The 21,677-nt window shown below is 40.8% G+C and overlaps 9 protein-coding genes and 1 non-coding gene across 14 annotated transcripts; 7 read left to right on the plus strand and 3 right to left on the minus strand.

The window, feature by feature from the left end:
- Nucleotides 1–65: 65 nt before the first annotated feature.
- Nucleotides 66–2,380, minus strand: LOC106435557 (RNA polymerase II C-terminal domain phosphatase-like 4). Its single transcript, XM_013876465.3, has 8 exons — nt 2,230–2,380; nt 1,956–2,110; nt 1,779–1,870; nt 1,573–1,691; nt 1,297–1,477; nt 900–1,189; nt 614–799; nt 66–537 (listed from the first exon to the last, which is right to left on the minus strand). Exons 2-8 carry the CDS (start codon nt 2,108–2,110, stop codon nt 148–150), a joined length of 1,413 nt encoding a protein of 470 aa, XP_013731919.1. The 5' UTR covers nt 2,230–2,380; the 3' UTR covers nt 66–147.
- Nucleotides 2,381–2,596: 216 nt separating this feature from the next.
- On the plus strand, nt 2,597–6,380 carry LOC106435541 (ubiquitin carboxyl-terminal hydrolase 23). The gene is given in 10 exon segments (XM_013876444.3): nt 2,597–3,058; nt 3,140–3,254; nt 3,331–3,441; nt 3,522–3,694; nt 3,768–4,091; nt 4,182–4,307; nt 4,403–4,475; nt 4,478–5,506; nt 5,785–5,869; nt 5,961–6,380. Coding segments are annotated over 10 exon segments (2,472 nt in total). The 5' UTR covers nt 2,597–2,785; the 3' UTR covers nt 6,124–6,380.
- Nucleotides 6,381–6,542: 162 nt separating this feature from the next.
- On the plus strand, nt 6,543–7,435 carry LOC106435549 (DNA-directed RNA polymerase subunit 5-like protein 1). Its single transcript, XM_013876456.3, has 2 exons — nt 6,543–6,842; nt 6,915–7,435. Exons 1-2 carry the CDS (start codon nt 6,633–6,635, stop codon nt 7,335–7,337), a joined length of 633 nt encoding a protein of 210 aa, XP_013731910.1. The 5' UTR covers nt 6,543–6,632; the 3' UTR covers nt 7,338–7,435.
- A 246-nt stretch (nt 7,436–7,681) lies between these two features.
- On the minus strand, nt 7,682–8,864 carry LOC125598989 (early nodulin-like protein 1). 3 transcript variants are annotated; one of them, XM_048772663.1, is made up of 4 exons: nt 8,779–8,864; nt 8,535–8,678; nt 8,220–8,329; nt 7,682–8,128 (listed from the first exon to the last, which is right to left on the minus strand). In XM_048772663.1, exons 2-4 carry the CDS (start codon nt 8,552–8,554, stop codon nt 7,776–7,778), a joined length of 483 nt encoding a protein of 160 aa, XP_048628620.1. In that variant the 5' UTR covers nt 8,555–8,678; nt 8,779–8,864; the 3' UTR covers nt 7,682–7,775. The 3 variants fall into 3 exon arrangements, with proteins under 3 accessions (XP_048628620.1, XP_048628619.1, XP_048628618.1); XM_048772662.1 differs by having other exon boundaries at nt 8,535–8,858; XM_048772661.1 differs by lacking the exons at nt 8,535–8,678; nt 8,779–8,864 and having other exon boundaries at nt 8,220–8,424.
- A 180-nt stretch (nt 8,865–9,044) lies between these two features.
- Nucleotides 9,045–11,984, plus strand: LOC106385196. The gene is made up of 5 exons (XM_048772651.1): nt 9,045–9,549; nt 9,941–10,011; nt 10,096–10,277; nt 11,391–11,470; nt 11,560–11,984. The coding sequence occupies exons 1-5, from the start codon at nt 9,439–9,441 to the stop codon at nt 11,752–11,754; spliced, it is 639 nt and encodes a 212-aa protein (XP_048628608.1). The 5' UTR covers nt 9,045–9,438; the 3' UTR covers nt 11,755–11,984.
- Nucleotides 11,985–13,167: 1,183 nt separating this feature from the next.
- LOC125575307 lies at nt 13,168–14,551 on the minus strand. 3 transcript variants are annotated; one of them, XM_048772666.1, is made up of 5 exons: nt 14,372–14,551; nt 14,214–14,283; nt 13,892–14,077; nt 13,777–13,816; nt 13,168–13,450 (listed from the first exon to the last, which is right to left on the minus strand). In XM_048772666.1, the coding sequence occupies exons 2-5, from the start codon at nt 14,214–14,216 to the stop codon at nt 13,392–13,394; spliced, it is 288 nt and encodes a 95-aa protein (XP_048628623.1). In that variant the 5' UTR covers nt 14,217–14,283; nt 14,372–14,551; the 3' UTR covers nt 13,168–13,391. The 3 variants fall into 3 exon arrangements, with proteins under 3 accessions (XP_048628623.1, XP_048628624.1, XP_048628625.1); XM_048772667.1 differs by having other exon boundaries at nt 14,214–14,298; nt 14,372–14,539; XM_048772668.1 differs by having other exon boundaries at nt 14,214–14,286; nt 14,372–14,489.
- Nucleotides 14,552–14,616: 65 nt separating this feature from the next.
- On the plus strand, nt 14,617–14,811 carry LOC125607673. Its single transcript, XR_007338747.1, has one exon. It is a non-coding gene; the product is annotated as a U2 spliceosomal RNA (small nuclear RNA).
- Nucleotides 14,648–16,931, plus strand: LOC125598943 (D-amino-acid transaminase, chloroplastic-like). The gene is made up of 5 exons (XM_048772638.1): nt 14,648–15,119; nt 15,364–15,410; nt 15,646–15,812; nt 15,898–16,574; nt 16,674–16,931. Exons 1-5 carry the CDS (start codon nt 14,915–14,917, stop codon nt 16,766–16,768), a joined length of 1,191 nt encoding a protein of 396 aa, XP_048628595.1. The 5' UTR covers nt 14,648–14,914; the 3' UTR covers nt 16,769–16,931.
- On the plus strand, nt 16,859–19,662 carry LOC106387187 (shikimate O-hydroxycinnamoyltransferase-like). Its single transcript, XM_022698817.2, has 5 exons — nt 16,859–17,318; nt 17,397–17,575; nt 17,734–18,142; nt 18,269–19,320; nt 19,415–19,662. Exons 1-4 carry the CDS (start codon nt 16,859–16,861, stop codon nt 18,787–18,789), a joined length of 1,569 nt encoding a protein of 522 aa, XP_022554538.2. The 3' UTR covers nt 18,790–19,320; nt 19,415–19,662.
- Nucleotides 19,663–19,747: 85 nt separating this feature from the next.
- LOC106387188 (shikimate O-hydroxycinnamoyltransferase-like) lies at nt 19,748–21,613 on the plus strand. The gene is made up of 4 exons (XM_013827003.3): nt 19,748–20,083; nt 20,171–20,349; nt 20,450–20,855; nt 20,928–21,613. Exons 1-4 carry the CDS (start codon nt 19,852–19,854, stop codon nt 21,443–21,445), a joined length of 1,335 nt encoding a protein of 444 aa, XP_013682457.2. The 5' UTR covers nt 19,748–19,851; the 3' UTR covers nt 21,446–21,613.
- Nucleotides 21,614–21,677: the final 64 nt, after the last annotated feature.

Here is a 21,677-nt window from a genome sequence, read left to right on the forward strand (position 1 = left end):
TTTACTTCGGTTTGAGCCGAATACCAGCTCTAATACAGACATTGGTTGGACTCCAAACTAGCCTCTTGTTAAAAACTTGCTTTGTTTCGACGTACTTTCATAATCAAAATCCAATTACATAAGTTATCTGTTTCTTCCTCAGTCTACTTACTTTTCAAGTGGTACATCATCGCTCTTTTCTTCCGCTCCTTGCTTCTTGAGCTGTTCCAACCCGAAGTTCTCCTCTGGCTGCTTCTTCCACAGGTAATTAGCTGCGTCTATCCATCCTCTATGCACCACAAACTTCTTCTCTCTTATCGCCCAACGAACCTTCTCTGTTCCCACATCCATTGCCACCACGTGTGTTACAGATTCATCCACTTCCGTTGCACACGTGGCTCCCAATCCCTCAGCCACCCTCCACAGCGGGTGATCCTCAGCCTGGGACTTGGTCGGGAACACTCGACTGAACACCACTTTACACCCTTTAAGGATCTCTTTACGCACTTGCTTCAGTAATGACCTCACGTCTCTGCCGGATAAGTCTTCTCCTCCATCCTGAAAAGTAGCAATAATCAGAAAGCAATCCAGACGAGAGAAGTTTCTCCTTTTACATATTGATTATTGAGCATACCTCAAAGAACAGACTATGCGTTTGCTTAAGGACTTTAAGAACTGTGGCAAGTGCCCCATCTGGTTCACTCTCATCGCTCTTCAGCTGCGAGAGAGACTGGAATCTGTGGTCAAACTGTTTGCAGCTTGACGCAAAAAAATGATACCTCTCTATCACGATCAGATTGTCTTTATGACTTGGCCATGCCTGTGCATTCAAACCAAGTATCAGAAAATCTAATCTAACACAATAACATCATGATTATAAATGACATGAAACATTGACAAAGCAGACAAAAGAAACTTACATTCTCTGTATCGTCAAGAATCAGAACAGCCTTTTCTTGTCCCAGCACCACATCTAAACTTTTTTGATGTCTCACCGTGCCATCATCTCGAGAAATGATCCGTTCGCCAAAGTACTCTCCCTTTGGGTCCAGCAGCTTCGCCATCTGTCGTGCATATGGCCTATCTCCCATTGTGTATATATACAATACAAACATCTTGCTGGCTTCCTTTAGAAACGAGTGAACAAACGGTCTTAATTTGGTCATCATATGCATGAACTCCAGCATGAAGAGATCACCACCAGAAACATCTGAGATCAACAGAAAAATATTAAAAAACTTAGTAGAACTGGATAACACATGCAAACATCTAGGTGGAACAACACAAGAACACACAAAAAGAGTTTAGGTATATTACCTTCAAGAGAATGTGTAAGGCTTTTCAAGTATTCCTCCTCTGGTCTCAGGTCCCTAAGTACGGTTGAGTTAAGCAAAGTGTGGTCTAGATCAAGAACTAAACATAGCTTCCGCTGGCTTTGCAACATTTTCATATCTATATCACGCATCCGGGTTACTTCATCTTCATGGAACTTTATACCCTAAAGAAAAAAGATTTCCCAAAGCTCATTAACAATAAGCTAAAGACTTAACGCTCTAATGAAACTAGTAAGAAAAATTGAATAGATTGGCATACCTTGTGTATGTAAGTGAATGAAATACCAGTTTCTTCTTCTTCCACTCTTTGGCCACAAACAATGCACATGTTTCCAAAGGTGCCTGGGTGTTGGCATGGTAACTTGCTTGAGGATGCTTCTGCAAACAAAATAGCAATTTCAAAAGTCAATATGAAAGAAGAACATATAACATACATAAAGTAAGGCTAAAGAAAGAGACTTTCACCTGAGATTTCTTGTGAAAACTTCACAGAAGCTACTTCCTCAATCTCATCTTCATCCACGGTTTCTAGATGCTCCAGTTTTCGTCTCTTTAACCTAAAAGATGATTGAGAAACATGGTGAATACACAGTGAAACTCTAGTGCTTTAAGATTCAGATATGAAAAAAACAAGCATTGAACCTATGATTGGAAACTTCAGCATCATCCTCGGCTGCATCTTCGATGGGAAATGACTCGGAGGAAGAATCTGAGTTAGAGTCCAACTCGGTTTCAAGGAAGGCAGCAAGATCATCGCTACTGGAAGAATGCACTGGTGAATCACTCGCCACACTCATCTGAAAACCACTCGAAATCTCAGAATCAATAACTCACAAATTGATTAAAACCTAAATTGCTAAATCGAAATCGAAGTCGAAGAGAACAAAGCGGAGTAAAGAAGAAAATGGAAGCATACCTTTCTTCTTGGTGTCCTTCAATGGCGAGAGAACACTCAAATGGTGATTAGGTTTTGACGACGGAGAAAGAGATACGCCTCGACGACGGTGTGTAACCGTGAAGTGAATGCTCCGATTGATATTTCACGAGCGCCAGGTGGTTATGTAAACGAGGCTCGTTAAGGGCCCATAATAAAACTTTTTTCATATTAAATGGGCTTTTATGTTTGGGCTCGTTAGTAAAACGCAAACCTAACTTAAAGTCCACTCTATAATACTTTTTTTGCGTTGACCGGGTGATAATCCGGCGCGGTATAGACCACCGTAACAGAAACAGAAGCTCGTGTCCTTTGTTTTGTTTTGTATGAAAAAAAACACAAGTGGCAGCCTGTATTGTCGGGATGGGTCTTTGCTAGGGTTTAATAGCGCGTTGCAGCTGCCACTCGGACCACTCTCTTTTCGAAATTAGCCGTAAAAGCTATCATCTTTCTCTACACAGTTTTTTCACTTCCGACAAATCACAAAACCGTGTGTCTTGTCTTAACGCTAATCGCCGATTCCTCTAGATTTTGTCGAATGGAGGCTGCGAGTAACGGATCCTGCGCCGTTTCGTCCTCTTCAGCTTCAGCCGTTTTTAGAAAGATCGAGTTTCACCCCGCGAGGAAGCCCTTCAATGGCTTCTCCAACGGTAAATCCGATTTCAAGATCGAGACTTTGAATCCCAGCTCCTCCTCTGCCAACAAGCAAGCCTTCTTCTCCTCACCGTCCTTTAAGAAGCGAGACGGGTCTGATTCGTTGGAGAATGGATTAGATCGGGAGCTTACTTTTAATAGAACCATCCGCAAAATCGTGAGTTGCTTTTAAGCCTTCCCTCTCTTTCGTTTCTCGTGCGAATTTTTGATAGATTAACTGATTTGTGGATGTGTGTAGGGTGCGGGTTTGGAGAATCTTGGAAACACATGTTTTCTCAATTCGGTGTTACAATGCTTGACATACACTGAGCCGTTAGCTGCTTACCTGCAAGACGTTGGTCATGAGAGACGCTGTAAGTTGCATTAGATACTCATAACGCTATGCTTCTTGCTGGTTTGATTGATTTATGAGCGTGGTTGTTTCTCTAGGCAACGTGGCGGGGTTTTGTGCTTTATGTGCAATGCAGAAACATGTCAGGACTGCTCTTCAAGCCACTGGCAAAATAGTAGCACCGAAATATTTGGTCTCAAACCTGCGATGTATGTTTCTTCAGACCTTGTCTGCTTTGCCAATTACTAATCAGACACTAATGAGTATTCTCACCTGCTTAATTAATTAGGCGTTTCGAGAAACTTCAGAAACTGTCGGCAGGAAGATGCACATGAGTACATGATCAATCTCCTAGAGTGCATGCACAAGTGTAGTCTGCCTTCTGGTGTGTCAAGTGAATCCTCCGATGCTTACAGGAGCAGCTTGGTGCACAAAATATTCGGTGGTAGCCTCCGTAGTCAGGTAAAGTAACAACCTCTATGATAAAGTTTAAAATTGCCTAAGCGTTCTCTAATGTTGTGTATTTTATTTCCAGGTGAAATGCGCCCAATGCTCACATTCTTCCGACAAGTTTGATCCGTTTCTTGACCTGAGTCTAGACATTTCGAAGGCTGATTCGTTGCAGAGAGCGCTTACGCGTTTCACTGCCGTTGAGCTTTTAGATGATGGTGCAAAGGTTTACCAGTGCGAAAGATGCAAGCAGAAAGTTAAGGCTACAAAAGAGCTGACTGTTTCTAAAGCACCGTATGTTCTCACTGTACATCTCAAGCGGTTTGAAGCGCATAGATCCGAAAAGATTGACAAGAAAGTCGAGTTTGCATCTGCAGTTGACATGAAACCTTTTGTCAGTGGTCCCTATGTAAGTGTAAACATGTTCTAAGAGTTGTTTGGATAAGATCATTGAGCTTCATGGTTTCCCTTATAACAGTGCCGTACTTGTGTTGAACAGGAAGGCAATTTGAAGTACACTCTATATGGTGTCTTAGTTCATTATGGTCGAAGTATCCATTCTGGTCACTATGCGTGTTTTGTTCGCACTTCAAGTGGCATGTGGTACTCCCTTGATGATAACAGGGTAAGGCATCAGTGTTGTACGTTCTTTGGGTTGCTTTTGATAACCTGCTTGTTGACGTGGCTAGTACTAAGTTCTTCGTTACATTGTTGCTGTAGGTTTTGCAAGTTAGTGAGAAGAATGTGTTCAACCAGAAGGCGTATATGCTTTTCTATGTTCGTGATAGACAGAACACATCCCAAAGAATGTGGTTCCCATGGTTAAGAAAGAGAACCTTCCGACAGCAAGAGCTTCTGTGATTATATCTTCTTCTAACAGAAATGATCAAGTGAGTGGTTCAACAGTCATGAAAGCATCTTGTTTTAACGGTCTTGGTGCCAATGGTAGAGCACCCTTGAGATCATGTGATCAAGGTGCTCCTGCTGTGTTTAACCAAAAAGATTTGAATGCCAAAGAGACTCAGAAGGATCCCCCAAGCAGTGTGGATGCGAAAGAGATCCTGAAGAGGGAAAATGGTGCCGCACCCTTGAAATCATGTGGTCTAAGTGCTACTGCTGTCTTATCCCAAAAAGATTCAAATTCCAAAGAGAACCTTCAGAAGGAACTGCCACTATCACAGGCTAATGGGGAAGGATCTTTGGTAAAGGAGAAGATGAAGGCTGCATGCGCGACACTACCAGGGAAGGCTTCCCCTCTACTGGATGGCAGCAGAAACGCTCAAATTCTTGTGAACTTGCCTACTTCTGTAGCTAATAAAGATGAGGAGACTCTCAACACAGCAAGAAAGACTCGCAAGGGTAAAACAAAAACCCAGCAGGTGGGATTAAAACTTTTTAAGCTGGCCCTTGGCGTACGCAAAAAGATGAAACAGAAAAGGGGGAGATCAAGTGCTGTTAAGGTTATTCCTGAGGAGCTCCGATCCAAGAAAGGAGCTACAGATCAAGAGCGTTCAACTTCAGAGATAACTAGCGAAGTTGCTTCTGGCTTGCCTGGGAAGGATAACATTGTCAGTGTCCATAATGAAAGGAATATGAATAGTAATGGGAATATGTTGCTTGGCTCTGCGACTGGAGATCTCAAGGAGAGAGCTAATCAAAATGGTGCCGTTCTTGCGTCAGACCAACAACCACCGTTGAGGAGTTCTGACTTATCTAAAGCAAGCCAAATCGCCAAAAGAAAGAGAGAGTCGTCAAAAGATGAACAAATCGTGTTGCAAAAAGATGAGCCGACGATTCTCACCCGGGGTTTGCCGGAGACAGTTGGTAAGTTTCCCGTTTTCTCCTCTTATGACATTTAAAAATTTGGTAATTCGTACTGCTAGTAGCTAATGATCGCGAACTCAGTTAGGAGATAACACTTGTCATCTGTGTTTTAAAAAGCGCTAGGCGCACTAAGGCGATATGCTCCTAGCTTTGCGCCTTGCGCCATGTCATTCTCCAACTCTGAATTTTTTTAAGAACAATCAAACCTTCAATAATGCCTCAAAGAGCTTAGTTTATGTGATTGTTTTTGATGGAGTTAAGTCTTATAACTAATGCAGTTGCCAAATGGGATGAAGAAGTCTCAGCTTCTAAGAAGATGGGAAATAATGAAGGCACCAAAATCGGTTACGTAGCAGATGAGTGGTGAGTTTGAGGTTTTATGTTATTTGCTTTGGGTTTGGTTAATATCATTAGGAAGTTGGTTTAACACATCAATGGTATTGGAATGTGGCAGGGATGAAGAATATGATAGAGGGAAGAAAAAGAAGATACGGATTAAAGAAGAGATGTATAAAGGGCCAAACCCGTTCCAGATGATTGCATCAAGGAAACAAACTGATACCAAGAAGAAATGGACTCAACGCATGAATACTGCAAAGACAGGCTTACGGATATGAATAAGCCTATAGACATTTGCAATCCACTTGTTGGTGTATTTGGCAGAAAGTAATGTTAACAACAGAGGAAAAGAGAGAGGCTATACACATTGGAGATTTTTTGTGATATATTTTCCTTTCAGTTTTGTTTTGTTTTAGTCTCTAGCAATGCAATCTTTTATTCTACACAGGTGCTATTTTACTCCTTGTGGTGATATCCTCATGAAATAACATTTTAGTTACCATTGTAATAAAAGAGACGATCATGTTTGTGTCTCTTTTCCTCAGTTTTGTTTCATTCTCCACAGGTTTTGGTTCATGCTATTTTACACCTTGTAGTAATATATCCTCATGAAATAATACTTAGCATCAGAATTAGAGATTCAGATCTATAAGTGAACATCCAAAGAGTTAAATATAAACCATGGTATAAACACTAGAGCCCCTAAACCCTAGTAAACCCTCTTTTAAAGCTCACCTCTATCTCACTGGCCGTCATAACAAAATACTAAAAAAAAACGTAGAAGAGAATGTCAGAGGGAGAGGATGAGATCACGAGGGTCTTCAAGGTACGTCGCACGGTGTTGCAGATGCTGAAGGACAGAGGCTACAACATAGAAGAATCTGACATAGAGTTGAAAAGAGAAGACTTCGTTCAAAACTTTTGCAAAGCTATGAACAAAGTCAACAAGGAAGCTCTCTTCGTGACAGCCGACAAGGGACCAAATCCAGAAGACAAGGTAACACATCTAATAAACGACATAGTCATAATAAAAAGTTTTATACTCAAATCTTTTGACTCTGGTGTGTAGATTTACGTGTTCTACCCGGAAGGTCCTAAGGTGGGAGTCCCAATCATTAAAAAAGACGTGGTGATGAAGATGAGAGACGATAAAGTCACTCGTGGGATCATAGTTGTTCCACAGCCCATTACTGGTGCAGCCAAGAACGCTATTATAGAGCTGAACAAGATTTTAACTATTGAAGTCTTTGAGGAAGCTGAGTTGGTGACTAACATCACCGAGCATAAACTTATTAACAAGTACTATGTACTTGACAATCAAGCTAAGAAGGAACTGCTTCAAAAGTACACGGTGCAAGACACGCAGCTGCCACGTATCCTTGTCTCTGATCCTGTTGCTAGATACTATGGACTCAAGAGAGGGCAAGTTGTTAAGATTAGAAGAACTGATGCTACTTCTTTGGACTATTATACCTATCGATATGCAGTTTAGTTTGTAATCTTGGATTTGGATTTTTACAAACCTTGCTTGTTCAATGTTTTTTATTTTATTTGTTATAATAAGGGATAAAAAAAGTCACTATTTTCATATATGCAAGTCCACTTGTCTCGGTCGTATTTGAGACGGACTGCTCAGATTTAGTAGACTACGAATTAATTCTTTTCAAAGTTTACAGGAAAAGTTTGTTTCATGACCAAAGGAGCAGGTCCGGACTCACTAGCAAAGAAGGTTATGATCAGCTGCTTATTATTTTCTCATTTAAATCAAATATGGTCAGATGGAAGTGTTCTTCGAAATAACTTTTCGTCAAGAACTTGATCTAATTGTATGCGTAGTTGACAAAATAAAAATTATTGTCTGAACCAATTTGGGTCATGTTACATTGTTCCATGCAGTGATTGCATTACAGTGATCAAAGAGTTAAGAAGACTAAACCAAAAGGACTAATGGAAGAACAAGGAAACAAACAGTTGCAATGGATCTTTGTGCTTGGTTGATCAGAACATGATCACTTCCCTTGTTTTTTGTGACCGGAGCGGTTAAAGGAGCATCAGCTGCATAGCTTCTGTTGTGATTTGGAGACAAGACAACAACAAGAAGCTTCTCTCCTCTTTGGCAATACCCTTCTTCGCCACTGATGAAGTAAAACGGACCTGATCTCTTTAGCTCTATCTTTGTGTGACCATCTTTGTATCCTCTTATAGGTTCTGATCTGTCGCATCTCTCGTAGTCTTTTTGACTCACTTGCATCACTGAGTCATTCTCCGCATTGTATTTCCACACTGTTGAAAGACAACAAAGAAGTATATGAGAAAACAGAACATAGCCATGTAACCAAAGGTCCAAAGTGAAGTGAAATGAACTACTACTTACAGAGAGAGTCTCCAATTTTGAATCTTGTCCTCTCTGACCATTGGTTTAGTGTTTCTTCTGTAGACTCTGGAACTTTCCATGTGTTGGACTTGCCTCCCACTAGAATCTCCCTGCCTTCACACAACAAAGACAATAACAGAAACAAATAACATATCATAAGCGAAGACATTGTGAGTTTTTGATGATGTTTTTTGTGTGTTTTGTGAATTCGCCAAAATATATATATATATATATATATATATATATATATATATATATATATATACAGTAGAGAGAGAGAGACAGATATTGGCTTAATGAATCCAAATCTCTTACATGAACCAAAACGTGACCATCAAGAACAAAGCTCGTGAAATGAAAGAAGCTAAACGTTACAGAGAGCTGTGTGTTAATTGTGACCAAAACCCAAACACTTTCACTATTGCGTTTACCCTCCTCCATCAGCTTGACGGGTCATCGCTGCATTAAACACACATTAGAATCATTTAAACTATTTTTATTTTAAAGCAGAGTAAATGGAATGCATGTGACAGGGAAAAAAAACTCTAAAACCCAGCACCAGTTTCCACACAAGACAAGTCAGAGTTTCTGCACAATCCGTATATAATATTTTATCAAGCTTTTTTTTTCTCGTCCACCGTCTTGACTTTTCTTGATAATATTTTCATAAAGACTGAAGTTTATATCTCAACCTCCAATCTCATCGGTCTCTTTTTCAATGGACCCAGAGTTTGAATGGTTTATATTTTTACAGAGGACAATGGAGCACAAGAAACAAAAGAGAGAGACGTTTTCTTCAAGATTTCTCCAACAAAACTCCATTTAAATAAAAGAAGAAGGTGGTTGTTGATAATTTTGAAAAAAGAAAGAAAGAAAAGTTAGCTTTTCTCTTGACCCAACACCACCAAATAAGTGCACAAGTCTGCTTCCATCTTAATCACTGCTGTCTTAACCCATCCAAGAAAAGCAGTTTTGCTTTTATTTTTTATTTTCCTTTCTCACAGCAACACCAACAACAACAACATGATGTGTCCTTGTTTTCTGCTTCTTTGTCCTTCTCTGACTTCTCATAAGCTTGATATTGGAAATACAACACGAAACCCAGAACCTTCCTCTCTCTCTCTCCCTCTCTCTTCCCATTCCTTCTTTCAAGAACTTTGTCTTCATCTCTACATCTTTCCTTCTGTGATTCTGTAATAACACATCTTGTGTTCATCTGATGAATCCAACTCACGCCGAGTTCACTACCTCCAACCTTTATCCTTGTGAGGATCTGAAAGTCAGACTTAGGCATCACAGCCTTATGCAAGACTATCAAGAACTTCATATGGTACCAACTCGTTTTTTTTTTCTTTCTTGAGTTAATAAATGAAGTTTCAGTTTATGGGTCTGGTCTATACTGTCTCTGGATCTGAGAATGTCTAAATGACTTGTTCAAAATATGTTTTTTTAACCTTGATCTGTTCCACCTGAAAAATTTGGATTATGTTTTTTTTTTTTCGTGTTAAATAGAAAGATGAAACATTAGACTCTTACTTTGTTTTGTCATGTGTAGCTATGCAAATCTTTGTTAGTCTTAAACTGATCAAAAGAGTCTTTTGCTGTGTCCATTTTATCAGAGGACTTTGTCTTCTTAGTGTTTGTTTCTCTGATCTTTAAGATCACTTGGATCTATCTAATATAGTTTAACGCGTGTTGCTGTGTTGTTTTATTACACAAAGGATACTGTAGCAATGAGAAAAAGGTTAAAGACTATGCGAGAGAGGAAGGCAACGCTAATGGCCGAAGTCAGGTATAGATACTTACTTTCCCTGACGATGTATCCTATTATGTCTTTGATGTTGTTTTCTCTCAAGTGTTTACGTTTGTTAATCAGATTTCTGCGGCGGAGATACAGACATTTGAGACAAAGAGACCAGCCTGTTAAGCAGCCACCAGGTGTTAAAAAGGTCAGAGGAAGATCAAATGGTGGGAAGAAGAGTAAGACGCAAATCGTTCGAGTTGAAGTGTCTCCTGATAATAAGAGAAGTGAAGCAGAAGTTAAACATGTTTCACTTCCTGACTTTTTTTTTTTTTTTTGCTAAGAATGTTAATATATCATAAAGATAGAGATTGTTTCTTACAAAAGATACTAATCTATACAACACAACGCCCTGGCAAAAAAGAAAGTAAAAACAGGGTAGTTGGTAGGGTAACATCATATTGGAGTCCAAAGGAGTCCCATAAAAGAACAGAGGCGGAAAGCCATAGGATTACAGCAGCCAAGACGACATGAGGTTTATGAATTTCTTCCGCTTCCTCAGAACATTGATGGCGTTGATGACCTGTCTGTTGATATCCTTAAACACAACCAGAGGAGGAGTGATAGCTTGATTATGGAGCATGTTGTTTCTCTGTCGCCAAACAGAGTAAACCAGCGATTGGGTCACCATCATTTTAAGCACAGTAGGAACTGAAGGAGCCGGTGCACGAGCCCATTGCATAAGGTCCGACCAAGAGGTAAACCGTGGCACTCGACAGCGAATCCTTAGCTGGATCTCAGACCAGACAGTCATCGCATAGGAGCAAGTTAACATAAGATGGTCTCTTGATTCAGGGGCATTAGAGCAGATACAACAGCTCAAGGGCACCTGCATACCCCAGGTGGAGAGCCTGTCACGTGTTGGTAGCCTGTTAAGGTTCGTTACCCACATGTGAAAAGCGTGCTTTGGGATGGCTCCACTGTACCATATCTGTTTTGCGCTTTGCTGGATAGTACCCCTTGGTCTTAACACTTCCCAAGTTTTAGAGGAGGAGTAAGAGATGCTGGTGTGACCATTAGTTTGCCATCTGTAGATGTCAGGACCTTTGTCCAGCGAAGGAAGAGAGGTTGCTGAGAGGAAAGCATGGAGCGAAACCTCTTCTTCAGACCTTGGGTTAGGCAGTCTCCAGGCTGTGGGAGAGCAAGCGGCTGCGACTGGTGCATCTATCCTGATCCTCAGCCTACGGGTGCCATCACGCCCAAATACATCAATTAGGGGGCCCATTGAGGTCCAATTGTCGAACCAAAAACTAGTGGTAAGGCCATTGTTAACTTCGCTGAACAGAAAACCAACTGCAAGGTCCCGGAGTCTGAGCAAACCTCTCCAGTTCCAAGACTGACTTTGGGCTTCCTGCTGAGTCCAGCACTTCCTGACTTAAACCACACGGGAAATGAAACCAAAACAAGTCTTGAGAAAAGAGTCCCGTTGTTTGATCTAAACCAAATATCTGTAAGCATCATCTTTCACTCCCCCAATGTGGACAAATAAACCAACTTGTCTTTAGTCTTGACCACCACCTCTTATATTATTGATTATAGGGAGAAGAAGAGGAAGAAACAGAAGCAGGGAACAATAGTGAAGAAAGAATGAGAGTGGAAGATAGTAAGAGAATAAGCATCATCGAGATGCAGCAGCAGAAAGAGATGAAGCTGTCTTCTTGCAGGGATGGAGAAAACGGATCAAATAAGAGGAAAATTTCATGGCAAGATCCTGTTGCACCTCTCAGAGTCTAAAAGTCAAAGAATACTTTTCTTCTTCTGCAAGTCAACGTATCTTTTAACATATAATTAATATACAGCTTCACATCAATTTAGCTGCATCATTTGCTTATCTTCTCCGTTATCCAATTGTGGCTTGAAACTTGAAAAATCTTGTCAAGTTCTTTGAAGTGGCGCCTTTAGAGAAGACTAGAAGAGACATTGTATATTGGACATGTGTCGTTAAGCAAATTTACAGAAAGCGATCCAAAATGTCCAGGAACAAGACCAACGGTCAGAAAGTGTTCAAACGTGTCTTAAAAGAAACATTTCGTGTATACCGAGCACAAAGACAAAGCACTGAGTCCGAGTTGAAAACAAGAGCCTGGAAAGGTACTTATTCTGTGTAGGCTAAGAGTTTATCCAAAATGGTTTGAGCTAATTCCCATTTGGATCAGTCCATGTAAAGAAGACACAGCCCGTTTCTTTCTTCCAAAAGAAGCTACTGCTTTCCTCGAATGGAATATGTATGTCAGAAATGGCATATAAAACAGAAAATAACAAAAACAGAAATAAAAAAAACATTTATCAGAGCCAGGTTTCGATCCTGGGACCTGTGGGTTATGGGCCCACCACGCTTCCGCTGCGCCACTCTGATTTGTTGCTTAAATACCATAGGTACGGATAATAACACATCTTCAAATGCTTCAACTTGTCCAGGGTAACTGTGTAACTCAATAAGCTTTATCCTGCAGGTTCATAAGATAACATAATCAAGCTCAGCTGTCCTATGTATCATAGAAAATCATTTTCATTATTAGAATTTGAAATACTTACTATATAAACATGCACTCAGGGAATGATATCCAAGACCATTAAGTTTTCGGCTAAAATGGATATTCTCTGAGAACAGCAAATAATCTAATGAGTGAACATTCTTCTGATCAATTGTGTAATCATGGAACTAAAAGATTCTTCAACAGATCCCAAGCTCCTAGCCATAGATATCAGCTTCTTTGGTGAAGCTTGGGCATGCCAAAAAGAGCATCTTGTTGCGATAAGATGAAGGAACGAGTACACAAGTTAGCTTCATAAGTTCAAAGCAGCCTTTCTAATAATAGGGCATTGCAGCTTAGGATTTTAGATGTCTTTTTTTTTTGCAACTCAGGAGTTTAAATAATATAACCTAATATGAAATCTACAGCCTGCTGTGACCAATTGCTGAAACTAAAGACCTACTGAGATGTAAGAAGCGAGTTCTTTTCAATGTTGCAAAGCATGTAAGAGTCCCATATTAAGGGAAGAGCTAAAGCTACAAAGCCTAACATTGGAGTCTGCTTGAGACAATCCCAGAAGTAAATCTATAGATATCCGTAGCTGCTCTGCTTCCTCTTCATATTCTAGTTCATTGTAACTCCTCAGAGGCAGCAATTGAAAACATGTGAGAGATAACATGAAAGACTTCACTGACAACTTATAATCTGCAATTCGCACTTCCAAATCTCAATATCTTTACTTACAACAATTGTTTGTAACAACTAAAGAGGCGTTATTGATACAAGCAGAGAGAAAGATACAACTTGAAGCGTTTATAGACTCCTCCTCGTGTTAACACCATCAATCTTTTCTCCTGTTGAAACAAAAGGTTCTCCTGATACAGCCTATTCCATCCATCATGCAACAGAAAAGTCGGTGGGCTGTGCAATGTCAACATCCTCAAAGTCGCCATCGTCTGCACAAGAAAGAATGAATCAATGATAACAATTGTTGTAATTAACGAGGGCTAAATATAAGGGATAAGGGATATAAACAACAGAACCACGTTCAGCTATATCCAGTCACAAAGGTTGTAGAGATTGCAACGTTTCAACAGTCTCGATACAAATCAATAGAGTTTGAAGGGGTTCACAGACCAAATAAACATATAAAAAACTGTGGTTACTAGTAAACCAAGATGTCTATTCCATTACGACTAGTCCAGGCTACATATATACCCAACAAGGGCGCTATATTAACCAGAGTACTACAAGGAGCAAAGGAAAATAAGGGGTCAAATACCTTTCCTCAAAGTCAGAGCCACGACTGCATCATTCTCAACCTGAACAACAAAACAAAGAATATAGTAACAACATTGGAACATATGACTATATGAGACACTCAAAATGTTTGATACCTTCTGCTCGGCTAGAGATTTTGAATCCTCTAATACTTCTTCGGTAGACATTAAGATGAGACGCTGGTTGCTGACTGGTTGCTCAATGAGGGTACAGAGTCTTTGTTTAACATCCAAAACAGTCTCTGTGGGATCGCATTGGATAAAGTAAGTGGCTTTCATGCGCTTCACACGGATATACATGGCCTGCAAACAAGATCAACGCAGACTAATCAGTCCCAAGGCTAAAGCTCTCAACTTTCCCAGCTAAATAAGTATACAACGATTGAATAAATATGACTGTGCTAAGAGAGATAAAACCCATCAAACTAAAACATAGTACCATGGCAAGACAACGACTGAACAATCCTCTCTTCTTCCAAAGCTGATTGCGATTACTCTTCGGCAAAAAACTGCTTCAGAGACGCCTAAAGATTCAGACTTTCGAATACGATAAGTGAATTCGAATGATCTAGATCGATTAAGGATGAGGAAACTGACCACGAGGATGGAAGATCTGAGAAAGTTTGGCTTCTTCTTCTTCTTGTTCTTCTCGGACTCCAGCTGAACAAGGCAAGAACGAAAAAGACTATTGTCGGTTAAGCCTCGTCTAAACCCGCTAACCGAAAAAGAGTGTTTTGATTTGTCTTGTGTTACTCTTTTAAAAAGTCCCACATCGGTCACGAAATAAGAATGGAAGGCATGAAGAGTAGTATAAAAGAAGAGGCGAAGACACTGAACAAATCATACCTTTCTCGGCCTTTTGGCTAAGATCAAGTGTAGTATCTGTTCTTATCAGTTTAATATCTGATATGTGGCCCATCGGGTCACACGATATTAACTCTATTTTTTAAGGGAAGAGGTCCATTAAGATAGCTTGCTATCTGGGTCTCTACGAGTCGCCCATGCGTTGCACTACTGCACGGGCTGGCTCATCCCGCCAAATATACAGTTTAATTTGGGCCTCTCGTAAATATCAGTGAGATTGCGAATTAAATCGAAGTGGGCCTTTCGGCCCAAGTAACTGGCCTAAACTTATCTACAATGCTTTTTTTTGAGTCAGATTCCAGCTCACTTTTTCAGATGACATCTCGATTCGTTTCATTCCCTGAGCCTATCGTCGGTTTCTTGCCGGAGCTGTCGTCATTTAACACTTGGAATCTCCACTTTGTGTCACGAGCTCCATGTTCTTCAGGTCGTCATGGCTTTCGACTCCCTCGTACACGAGGAAGGACTCTCATGTGCTCAGGTTCGAAATTGGCGTCATATTATAGCAACTCGTTTTCTTAGTGATGAAATATATTATACTCCTGCCTTCCGACTTTTACTTCACGGTCTCTAACCTTTGATTACGTGGCTTTTCTGGGCATTGTTGTCTGGATTGGGATTTGTTAAATCAGTTGTTATTTTAGTTACCATAGAATTGTTCGAATTGATGATTTATTATATAGTCTTATTGGGATTTTGAGAAATCTGTATCCTTTTTTGTACAGGTTCGAGCTCTCACTCGTGGAATGTTCCTGTTCTTTCCAGCAATGAGGTAGTTTTGGTTTCTTTGTTCCCCTTTTTTGCTATTACATGTCTGTTGCTTATCCATTATGTCTTGAAACAATCATCAAAGCTGTTCTCATTATGTTCATTTGACAAAAGTAGGCTGTGTTCTCAGTTTGTCAAAAAAAAAATATAGATGCAGAGGTGCTGTAATGATTGAATCATATTTGTTTGTCGGTTTATGTTTCTGAATCGTTGATTGTGTGTATCACTATGTGTACAAGGTTGTTGAGAGGCTGAAACTAGTAGGAGAAGGAAAACAGTTCTTGGCCATGTACTCGAGCGTTGTTGGCGGAATCACAACTGATCCAGCAGCTATGGTTCTTCCGTTGGATGATCACATGGTTCACCGTGGTCATGGAGTCTTTGATACCGCCATGATCGTTAACGGGTCAGTCTCTTAAAGTATCCCAAACCTTTATTAGTCTTATACTCAATCATCTCAGTTTCGCTTTTTGTGCCTTGGAACCAAGCAGACACCTTTATGAATTGGATCAGCACCTTGACCGTATCATACGGTCTGCATCCATGGCTAAGATTCCACTCCCCTTCGACCGTGAAACTATCAGAAGGATTCTCATCCAAACCGTGAGCGTTTCTGGATGTAGATATGGCTCTCTAAGATACTGGCTCTCTGCTGGCCCAGGAGATTTCTCACTATCTCCATCTCAATGTCCCAAACCATCTCTTTACGCCATCGTGTACCAAAAGGACTTCACCGTTGACCGAAGAGGTGTCAGGGTAGTGACATCCTCCATCCCCATCAAGCCTCCAGAGTTTGCTACTGTGAAAAGCGTTAACTATCTCCCAAACGCGCTCTCGCAAATGGAGGCAGAGGCCAAAGGAGCGTACGCGGGTATTTGGGTGGATAACGACGGGTTTATAGCAGAAGGTCCAAACATGAATGTGGCGTTTGTTGTTAACGGTGGTAAGGAGCTTGTGATGCCGCGGTTTGACAATGTTTTGAGTGGGTGTACGGCGAAGAGAACGATTACACTCGCTGAACAGCTTGTAAGCAAGGGGATGCTTAAGAGTGTGAGAGTTGTGGATATTACGGTTGAAGATGGAAAGAAATCTGATGAGATGATGCTTCTTGGGAGCGGTGTTCTCGTCAAACCTGTGATTCAGTGGGATGATGAAGTTATTGCTGATGGTAAGATTTAGAAGCTTCACTGTGCAGAATCTCTTTCATTTATCAATTTTTTCACGTTCTTGTTGATTAAAGATGGGTTTATTGTTTTATCTGACTCAGGTAGAGAAGGTCCTATAGCAAAGGCGCTACTGGATCTGTTGCTGGACGACATGATCTCTGGTCCACCTTCTGTCCGTGTGCTTGTTCCTTACTGAGCCAAACCATTCTCTTTGCTCATCACAAATAGACAACTTTGTTTTTTTTTTATTGCTTTGCTGTTACTGGAAGTTGAAGTTTGTATTTACATGTGTCCTGACTCAGAAGCAACTGTATCTATGGTTGTAAAGATCCACTTCTTAGTGGGACCCATTTCTGACATTTTGTTGTTGTGTCTACCCCCACAAACTTCTTTTCTATTTGTTCTTTTATCTTTTCCCAAAACTGAGTTGGTGACCAAAGTGGTAAAGACTTTCAGGCCTTTCTTCTTTAGTCTCCTCCAGATTCTCTTTCTCGATCAGCTCAGGTTCATGAGTCATATGAAGATCCGGGTGAAGCAAGCTAGCATCGTGAAGCCAGCTGAGGAAACACCTATACACAGTCTATGGCTTTCCAATTTGGATCTGATACAAGTGAGGTTTCACATGGGCATCCTCTACTTTTACAACCCTTGTTCCTCCTCAAGTCTTCCCAACACGCCATCCCTCATTGATTCTCTGAGGAAGGTTCTTGTCCTCTTCTACCCTGCCGCTGGGAGGCTACAAAAGGGTAAATACTTCTTACCGAACCCTGATTACACATCTCTTATCATTTTTTTATATTTTTTTTCTGCTTTATATGTGGTAGATAAGAATGGGAGGTTGGAGGTCCTATGCAATGGAGAAGGAGTATTGCTTGTAGAGGCTGAGACTGATTCTACTATTCAAGACGTTGGCTTACTCACTCAAGCTTTGGATCTCTCTGAACTTGTACCTACTCTTGCCTACTCAGGAGACATCTCCTCTCTGCCACTTCTTCTCTTTCAAGTAAGCTTTTCCACATCTGTTTCTTTTAAAACTGCTTTGTTTTGTACATGGACGCAGTGAACTGTTGATTTATATTTAGTCTATCTACATTACACGCACATGGACTCTATGAACAATAATTTAACAGATAGCTTTCTGATTTTTTTTTTTTTGCAAAGGTTACATATTTCAAATGTGGAGCCATCTGTATTGGAACCTTGATACACCATACATTCGGGGACGCTGGCTCTCTTACATGTTTCATGGAAGCATGGTCTAGAACTGCCCGGGGACTTCCCGTTACGCCAACTCCTTTCTTTGACCGCACAATTCTCCGTGCACGAGACCCTCCCTCTCCTGTGTTTCCACACACTGAATACCAACCACCTCCTTTTTACAATCCTCCCGTGACATCCTTGGCTTACAAATCAAATCCTGACTCCGATTCTGGAGTTGTCAGTCTCAAGCTCACACGTCTCCAACTAAGAGCTCTTAGAGCCAAAACCGAGGTTGCTAATCATAAGTCGATCAGCACATATGAACTTCTGGTGGCGCATATATGGCGTTGTGCTTGCTTTGCGAATGAAGGTAACTAGTTTGATCTTGTTGGAAAAGCCTTCTCTTGATGAGAATCCAGGAATGAATGATTCAGCTCTTATCTTAACACTTGCCCAACATTCTCACTTTACACTTTCTTTCTTTTTTCACCAACAGGTTTAAGAGAAGAACACTTGACGAGGTTGCATATAATACTTGATGGGAGGTCAAGACTAGAACCTAAACTTCCACAAGGATATATTGGGAACGCTCTCTTTCATGCTCGCCCCATATCCCTGCTGGGTGATCTTCTGAGGGAGCCTTTCAGCACAACAGTGGAGAGAGTTCATGGAGAGATAAGGAAAATGGACAACGAGTATTTGAGATCAGCTATTGACTGCCTAGAGAGACATCCTGATCTCGATCAGTTGGTTCCTGGTGAAGGTAATCCGATCTTCAGCTGTGCAGCAAACTTCTGCATCGTCAGTCTACGTAAGGATACTTCTGCTTATGAGTTGGATTTCGGATGGGGTAAGCCTTTCTTCAAGAGAACTTCACATTTGAATGAAGGGAAAGGTTTTGTAGGTATGAGTTTAGACGAAGAAGGAAGCTTTATTGTGTTCATGTGCTTAAAGAAGACTCAGCTTAGTAAGTTCCGGAAGCTCTTCTATGAGTTTCTCAATGTATCTGCGTTGTGAACTTTTCATCTCAGTTGTGTTTGCGTGTTTAAAGAAAACTCAGATTGGTTCATGCCGCAAAATCTCAAGTTTAAGTTATCTTTATAGTAAATCACATGTAAGGGTCAATGATTATTAAGTAGTACAAACATATGTGAAAAGTAGTCTTATACTATGAAGATCAGACTGCGCTCTCACAAATGGAAGCTGAGGCCAAATGAGCATATGCGGGTATTTGGGTGGATAACGATGGGTTTATAGCAGAAGGTCCTAACATGAATGTGGCGTTTGTGTTAATGGTGGTAAGGAGCTTGTGATGCCATGGTTTGATAACGTTGTGAGTGGGTGTACGTACACCAAGAGAACGATTACACTCGCTGAACAGCTTTGTAAGCAAGGGGATGCTTAAAAGTGTGAGAATTATGGATATGACAGTTGAAGATGGAAAGAAAGCTTATGAAGATGGAAAGAAAGCTTATGAGATGATGCTTCTTGGAAGTGGAGTTCTCGTCAAACCTGTGATTCAATGGGATGAAGAAGTTATTGCTGATGGTAAGATTTAGAAGCTTCACTTATCAATTTCTGACGTTCTTGATGGTTTATAAATGGCTGATTGAAGATGTGTTTGTTGTTTATCTTGACTCAGGGAAAGAAGGTCCTAGCTAAGGCGCTACTGGATCTGTTGCTGGAAGACATGAGTTATATGGTCCACCTTCTGTTCCTGTGCTTGTTCCATACTGAGGCAAACCATTCTCTTTGCTCACCAAAGACAATCAACTTTGTTTTTATGTAATTGTTTTGCTGTTATTGTAAGTTGAAGCTGTATCCAAAACATACAATTCCGTTTATCTATAGTTGTAAAGGTTCACTTCTAAGTGGGACCCGTTTCCGACATGTGCTGTGTAGCGTCTACTCCACAAACTTCTTTTCTATTTTTCTGTCTTTCCAAAAGTGGTAAAGCCTTTTTAGACTTTTCTTATTCTTCAATCTCTTCCACTTTCTCTGTATCAATCAGCTCAGGCGTATTCTTAGCCTCGTCTTAGATTTCTTATGAAGCAGGAGCCTTAGAGGATCGTGGATCAGATGAAGATTCATGTGAAGCAAGCTACGATCGTGAAGCCAGCTGAGGAAACACCTAGACACAGTCTATGGCTTTCCAATTTAGACCTGATACAAGTGAGGTTTCACATGGGCATCCTCTACTTTTACAACCCTTCTTCCTCCTCCTCAAGTCTCCCCAACACTCAATCCCTCATCGATGCTCTGAGGAAGGTTCTTGTCCTCTTCTACCCTGCCGCTGGGAGGCTACAAAAGAGTAAGACTTCAAAAATTCTAATAAAGCCCTGATTAACCAACCTCTCTTGTCATTTTTTAATGTTACTTTCTGCTATATATGTGGTAGATAAGAATGGGAGGCTGGAGGTTCTATGCAATGGAGAAGGAGTATTGCTTGTGGAAGCTGAGACTGATTCTACTCTACAAGACATTGGCTTATTCAATCAAAGTTTGGATCTCTCTCAACTTATGCCTACTCTTGACTACTCAGGAGACATCTCCTCTGTACCACTTATTCTCGTTCAAGTAAGCTTTGTTATATGGTCTATAGACATTACATGCACATATGGACTCTATGCACAAACAATTAACAGATTGGTTACTGTATATTTTTTTTTTTGCTTAGGTTACATATTTTAAATGTGGAGCCATCTGTATTGGAAACTCAATACACCATACGTTCGGAGACGCTGGCTCTCTTGTATGTTTCATGGAAGCATGGTCCAGAACTGCTCGGGGACTTCCAGTTAAGGTATCTCCGTTCTTCGACCGCACAATTCTCCGTGCGCGAGACCCTCCTTCCCCTGTGTTTCCACACACTGAATACAAACCGCCTCCGTTCCACAACCCTCCCGTGGAATCCCTGGCTTACAGATCAAATCCTGACTCTGATTCTGGAGTTGTCAGTCTCAAGCTCACACGTCTCCACGTGAAAGCTCTTAGAGCCAAGGCAGAGGTTGCTGATAGTATGTTTAGTACTTATGAGCTTCTTGTGGCGCATATCTGGCGCTGTGCTTGCTTTGCAAATGAAGGTAATGAACTTGAACCTTATCAGGAAGCTAAAAGCTCTTACTAAGACTTGCCTTAGGATTCTCACTTTACAGATTTAGGAGAAGAGCACTTGACGAGACTGCATATAATAATTGATGGGAGGTCAAGACTACAACCGAAGCTTCCACAAGGATACATTGGGAACACTCTCTTCCACGCTCGTCCCATATCCTTGCTTGGTGAGTTTCGCAGAGAGCCTTTCAGCACAACAGTGAAGAGAGTTCATGAAGAGATAAAGAAAATGGACAACGAGTACTTGAGATCAGCTATTGACTCCTTAGAGACACATCCTGATCTTGATCAGCTGGTTCCTGGTGAAGGGAATCCGATCTTCAGCTGTGCAGCAAACTTCTGCATTGTGGGTCTACCCAAGCAGACGGTTTACGAATTGGACTTTGGATGGGGAAGGCCTTTCTTCAAGAGAACTTCACATATGAACGAAGGGAAAGGTTTTGTGGGTATGAGCTTAGACGAAGAAGGAAGCTTTATTGTGTTCATGTGCTTAAAGAAGACTCAGCTTGGTAAGTTTCAGAAGCTCTTCTTTGAGTTTCTCAATGTATCTGCGTTGTGACAATCCCAAACTTTTGGACTCAGTTGTGTTTGTGTGTTTAAAGAAGGAAGCTTTCTTGTGTTCATGTGTTTAGAGAAGACACTCACCTTGGTAAGTTTAGGAAGCTCTTCTATATGTCGGCTTTGTGACAAAATCGAAACCTTTTATCTCAGTTGTGTTTGCTTTTTATTGTCCCACAACGGTAAGTTGAGCTGGTTTGGAGAAGAGAGGAGTAGTATAAATAAAGATGCAA

This window comes from Brassica napus, chromosome A3 (genome assembly GCF_020379485.1).
Source record: "Brassica napus cultivar Da-Ae chromosome A3, Da-Ae, whole genome shotgun sequence".
NCBI lineage: Eukaryota > Viridiplantae > Streptophyta > Magnoliopsida > Brassicales > Brassicaceae > Brassica > Brassica napus.

What these genes read in the sequence shown, in the direction of transcription:
- LOC106435557 (XM_013876465.3), bottom strand. Translation starts at nt 2,110, where the DNA reads ATGAGTGTGGCGAGTGATTCACCAGTGCATTCTTCCAGTAGCGATGAT. An exon ending in TTCTTGACGATACAGAGAAT is followed by an intron (nt 800 to 899) that starts GTAAGTTTCTTT and finishes TTGAATGCACAG; the next exon opens with GCATGGCCAAGTCATAAAGA. An exon ending in CGCATAGTCTGTTCTTTGAG is followed by an intron (nt 538 to 613) that starts GTATGCTCAATA and finishes GCTACTTTTCAG; the next exon opens with GATGGAGGAGAAGACTTATC.
- LOC106435549 (XM_013876456.3), top strand. Translation starts at nt 6,633, where the DNA reads ATGTCAGAGGGAGAGGATGAGATCACGAGGGTCTTCAAGGTACGTCGC. An exon ending in GACCAAATCCAGAAGACAAG is followed by an intron (nt 6,843 to 6,914) that starts GTAACACATCTA and finishes TCTGGTGTGTAG; the next exon opens with ATTTACGTGTTCTACCCGGA.
- LOC125598989 (XM_048772661.1), bottom strand. Translation starts at nt 8,388, where the DNA reads ATGTCTTCGCTTATGATATGTTATTTGTTTCTGTTATTGTCTTTGTTG. An exon ending in CAAAATTGGAGACTCTCTCT is followed by an intron (nt 8,129 to 8,219) that starts GTAAGTAGTAGT and finishes GTCTTTCAACAG; the next exon opens with TGTGGAAATACAATGCGGAG.
- LOC106385196 (XM_048772651.1), top strand. Translation starts at nt 9,439, where the DNA reads ATGAATCCAACTCACGCCGAGTTCACTACCTCCAACCTTTATCCTTGT. An exon ending in ACTATCAAGAACTTCATATG is followed by an intron (nt 9,550 to 9,940) that starts GTACCAACTCGT and finishes TATTACACAAAG; the next exon opens with GATACTGTAGCAATGAGAAA. An exon ending in AGTTAAACATGTTTCACTTC is followed by an intron (nt 10,278 to 11,390) that starts CTGACTTTTTTT and finishes GTCCAGCACTTC; the next exon opens with CTGACTTAAACCACACGGGA.
- LOC125575307 (XM_048772666.1), bottom strand. An exon ending in AATCTCTAGCCGAGCAGAAG is followed by an intron (nt 13,817 to 13,891) that starts GTATCAAACATT and finishes TTTGTTGTTCAG; the next exon opens with GTTGAGAATGATGCAGTCGT. An exon ending in GGCTCTGACTTTGAGGAAAG is followed by an intron (nt 13,451 to 13,776) that starts GTATTTGACCCC and finishes TTTCTTGTGCAG; the next exon opens with ACGATGGCGACTTTGAGGAT.
- LOC125598943 (XM_048772638.1), top strand. Translation starts at nt 14,915, where the DNA reads ATGCTTTTTTTTGAGTCAGATTCCAGCTCACTTTTTCAGATGACATCT. An exon ending in AAGGACTCTCATGTGCTCAG is followed by an intron (nt 15,120 to 15,363) that starts GTTCGAAATTGG and finishes TTTTTTGTACAG; the next exon opens with GTTCGAGCTCTCACTCGTGG. An exon ending in ACCGCCATGATCGTTAACGG is followed by an intron (nt 15,813 to 15,897) that starts GTCAGTCTCTTA and finishes GGAACCAAGCAG; the next exon opens with ACACCTTTATGAATTGGATC.
- LOC106387187 (XM_022698817.2), top strand. Translation starts at nt 16,859, where the DNA reads ATGTGTCCTGACTCAGAAGCAACTGTATCTATGGTTGTAAAGATCCAC. An exon ending in CGCTGGGAGGCTACAAAAGG is followed by an intron (nt 17,319 to 17,396) that starts GTAAATACTTCT and finishes TATATGTGGTAG; the next exon opens with ATAAGAATGGGAGGTTGGAG. An exon ending in TGCCACTTCTTCTCTTTCAA is followed by an intron (nt 17,576 to 17,733) that starts GTAAGCTTTTCC and finishes TTTTTTGCAAAG; the next exon opens with GTTACATATTTCAAATGTGG.
- LOC106387188 (XM_013827003.3), top strand. Translation starts at nt 19,852, where the DNA reads ATGAAGATTCATGTGAAGCAAGCTACGATCGTGAAGCCAGCTGAGGAA. An exon ending in CGCTGGGAGGCTACAAAAGA is followed by an intron (nt 20,084 to 20,170) that starts GTAAGACTTCAA and finishes TATATGTGGTAG; the next exon opens with ATAAGAATGGGAGGCTGGAG. An exon ending in TGCTTGCTTTGCAAATGAAG is followed by an intron (nt 20,856 to 20,927) that starts GTAATGAACTTG and finishes CTCACTTTACAG; the next exon opens with ATTTAGGAGAAGAGCACTTG.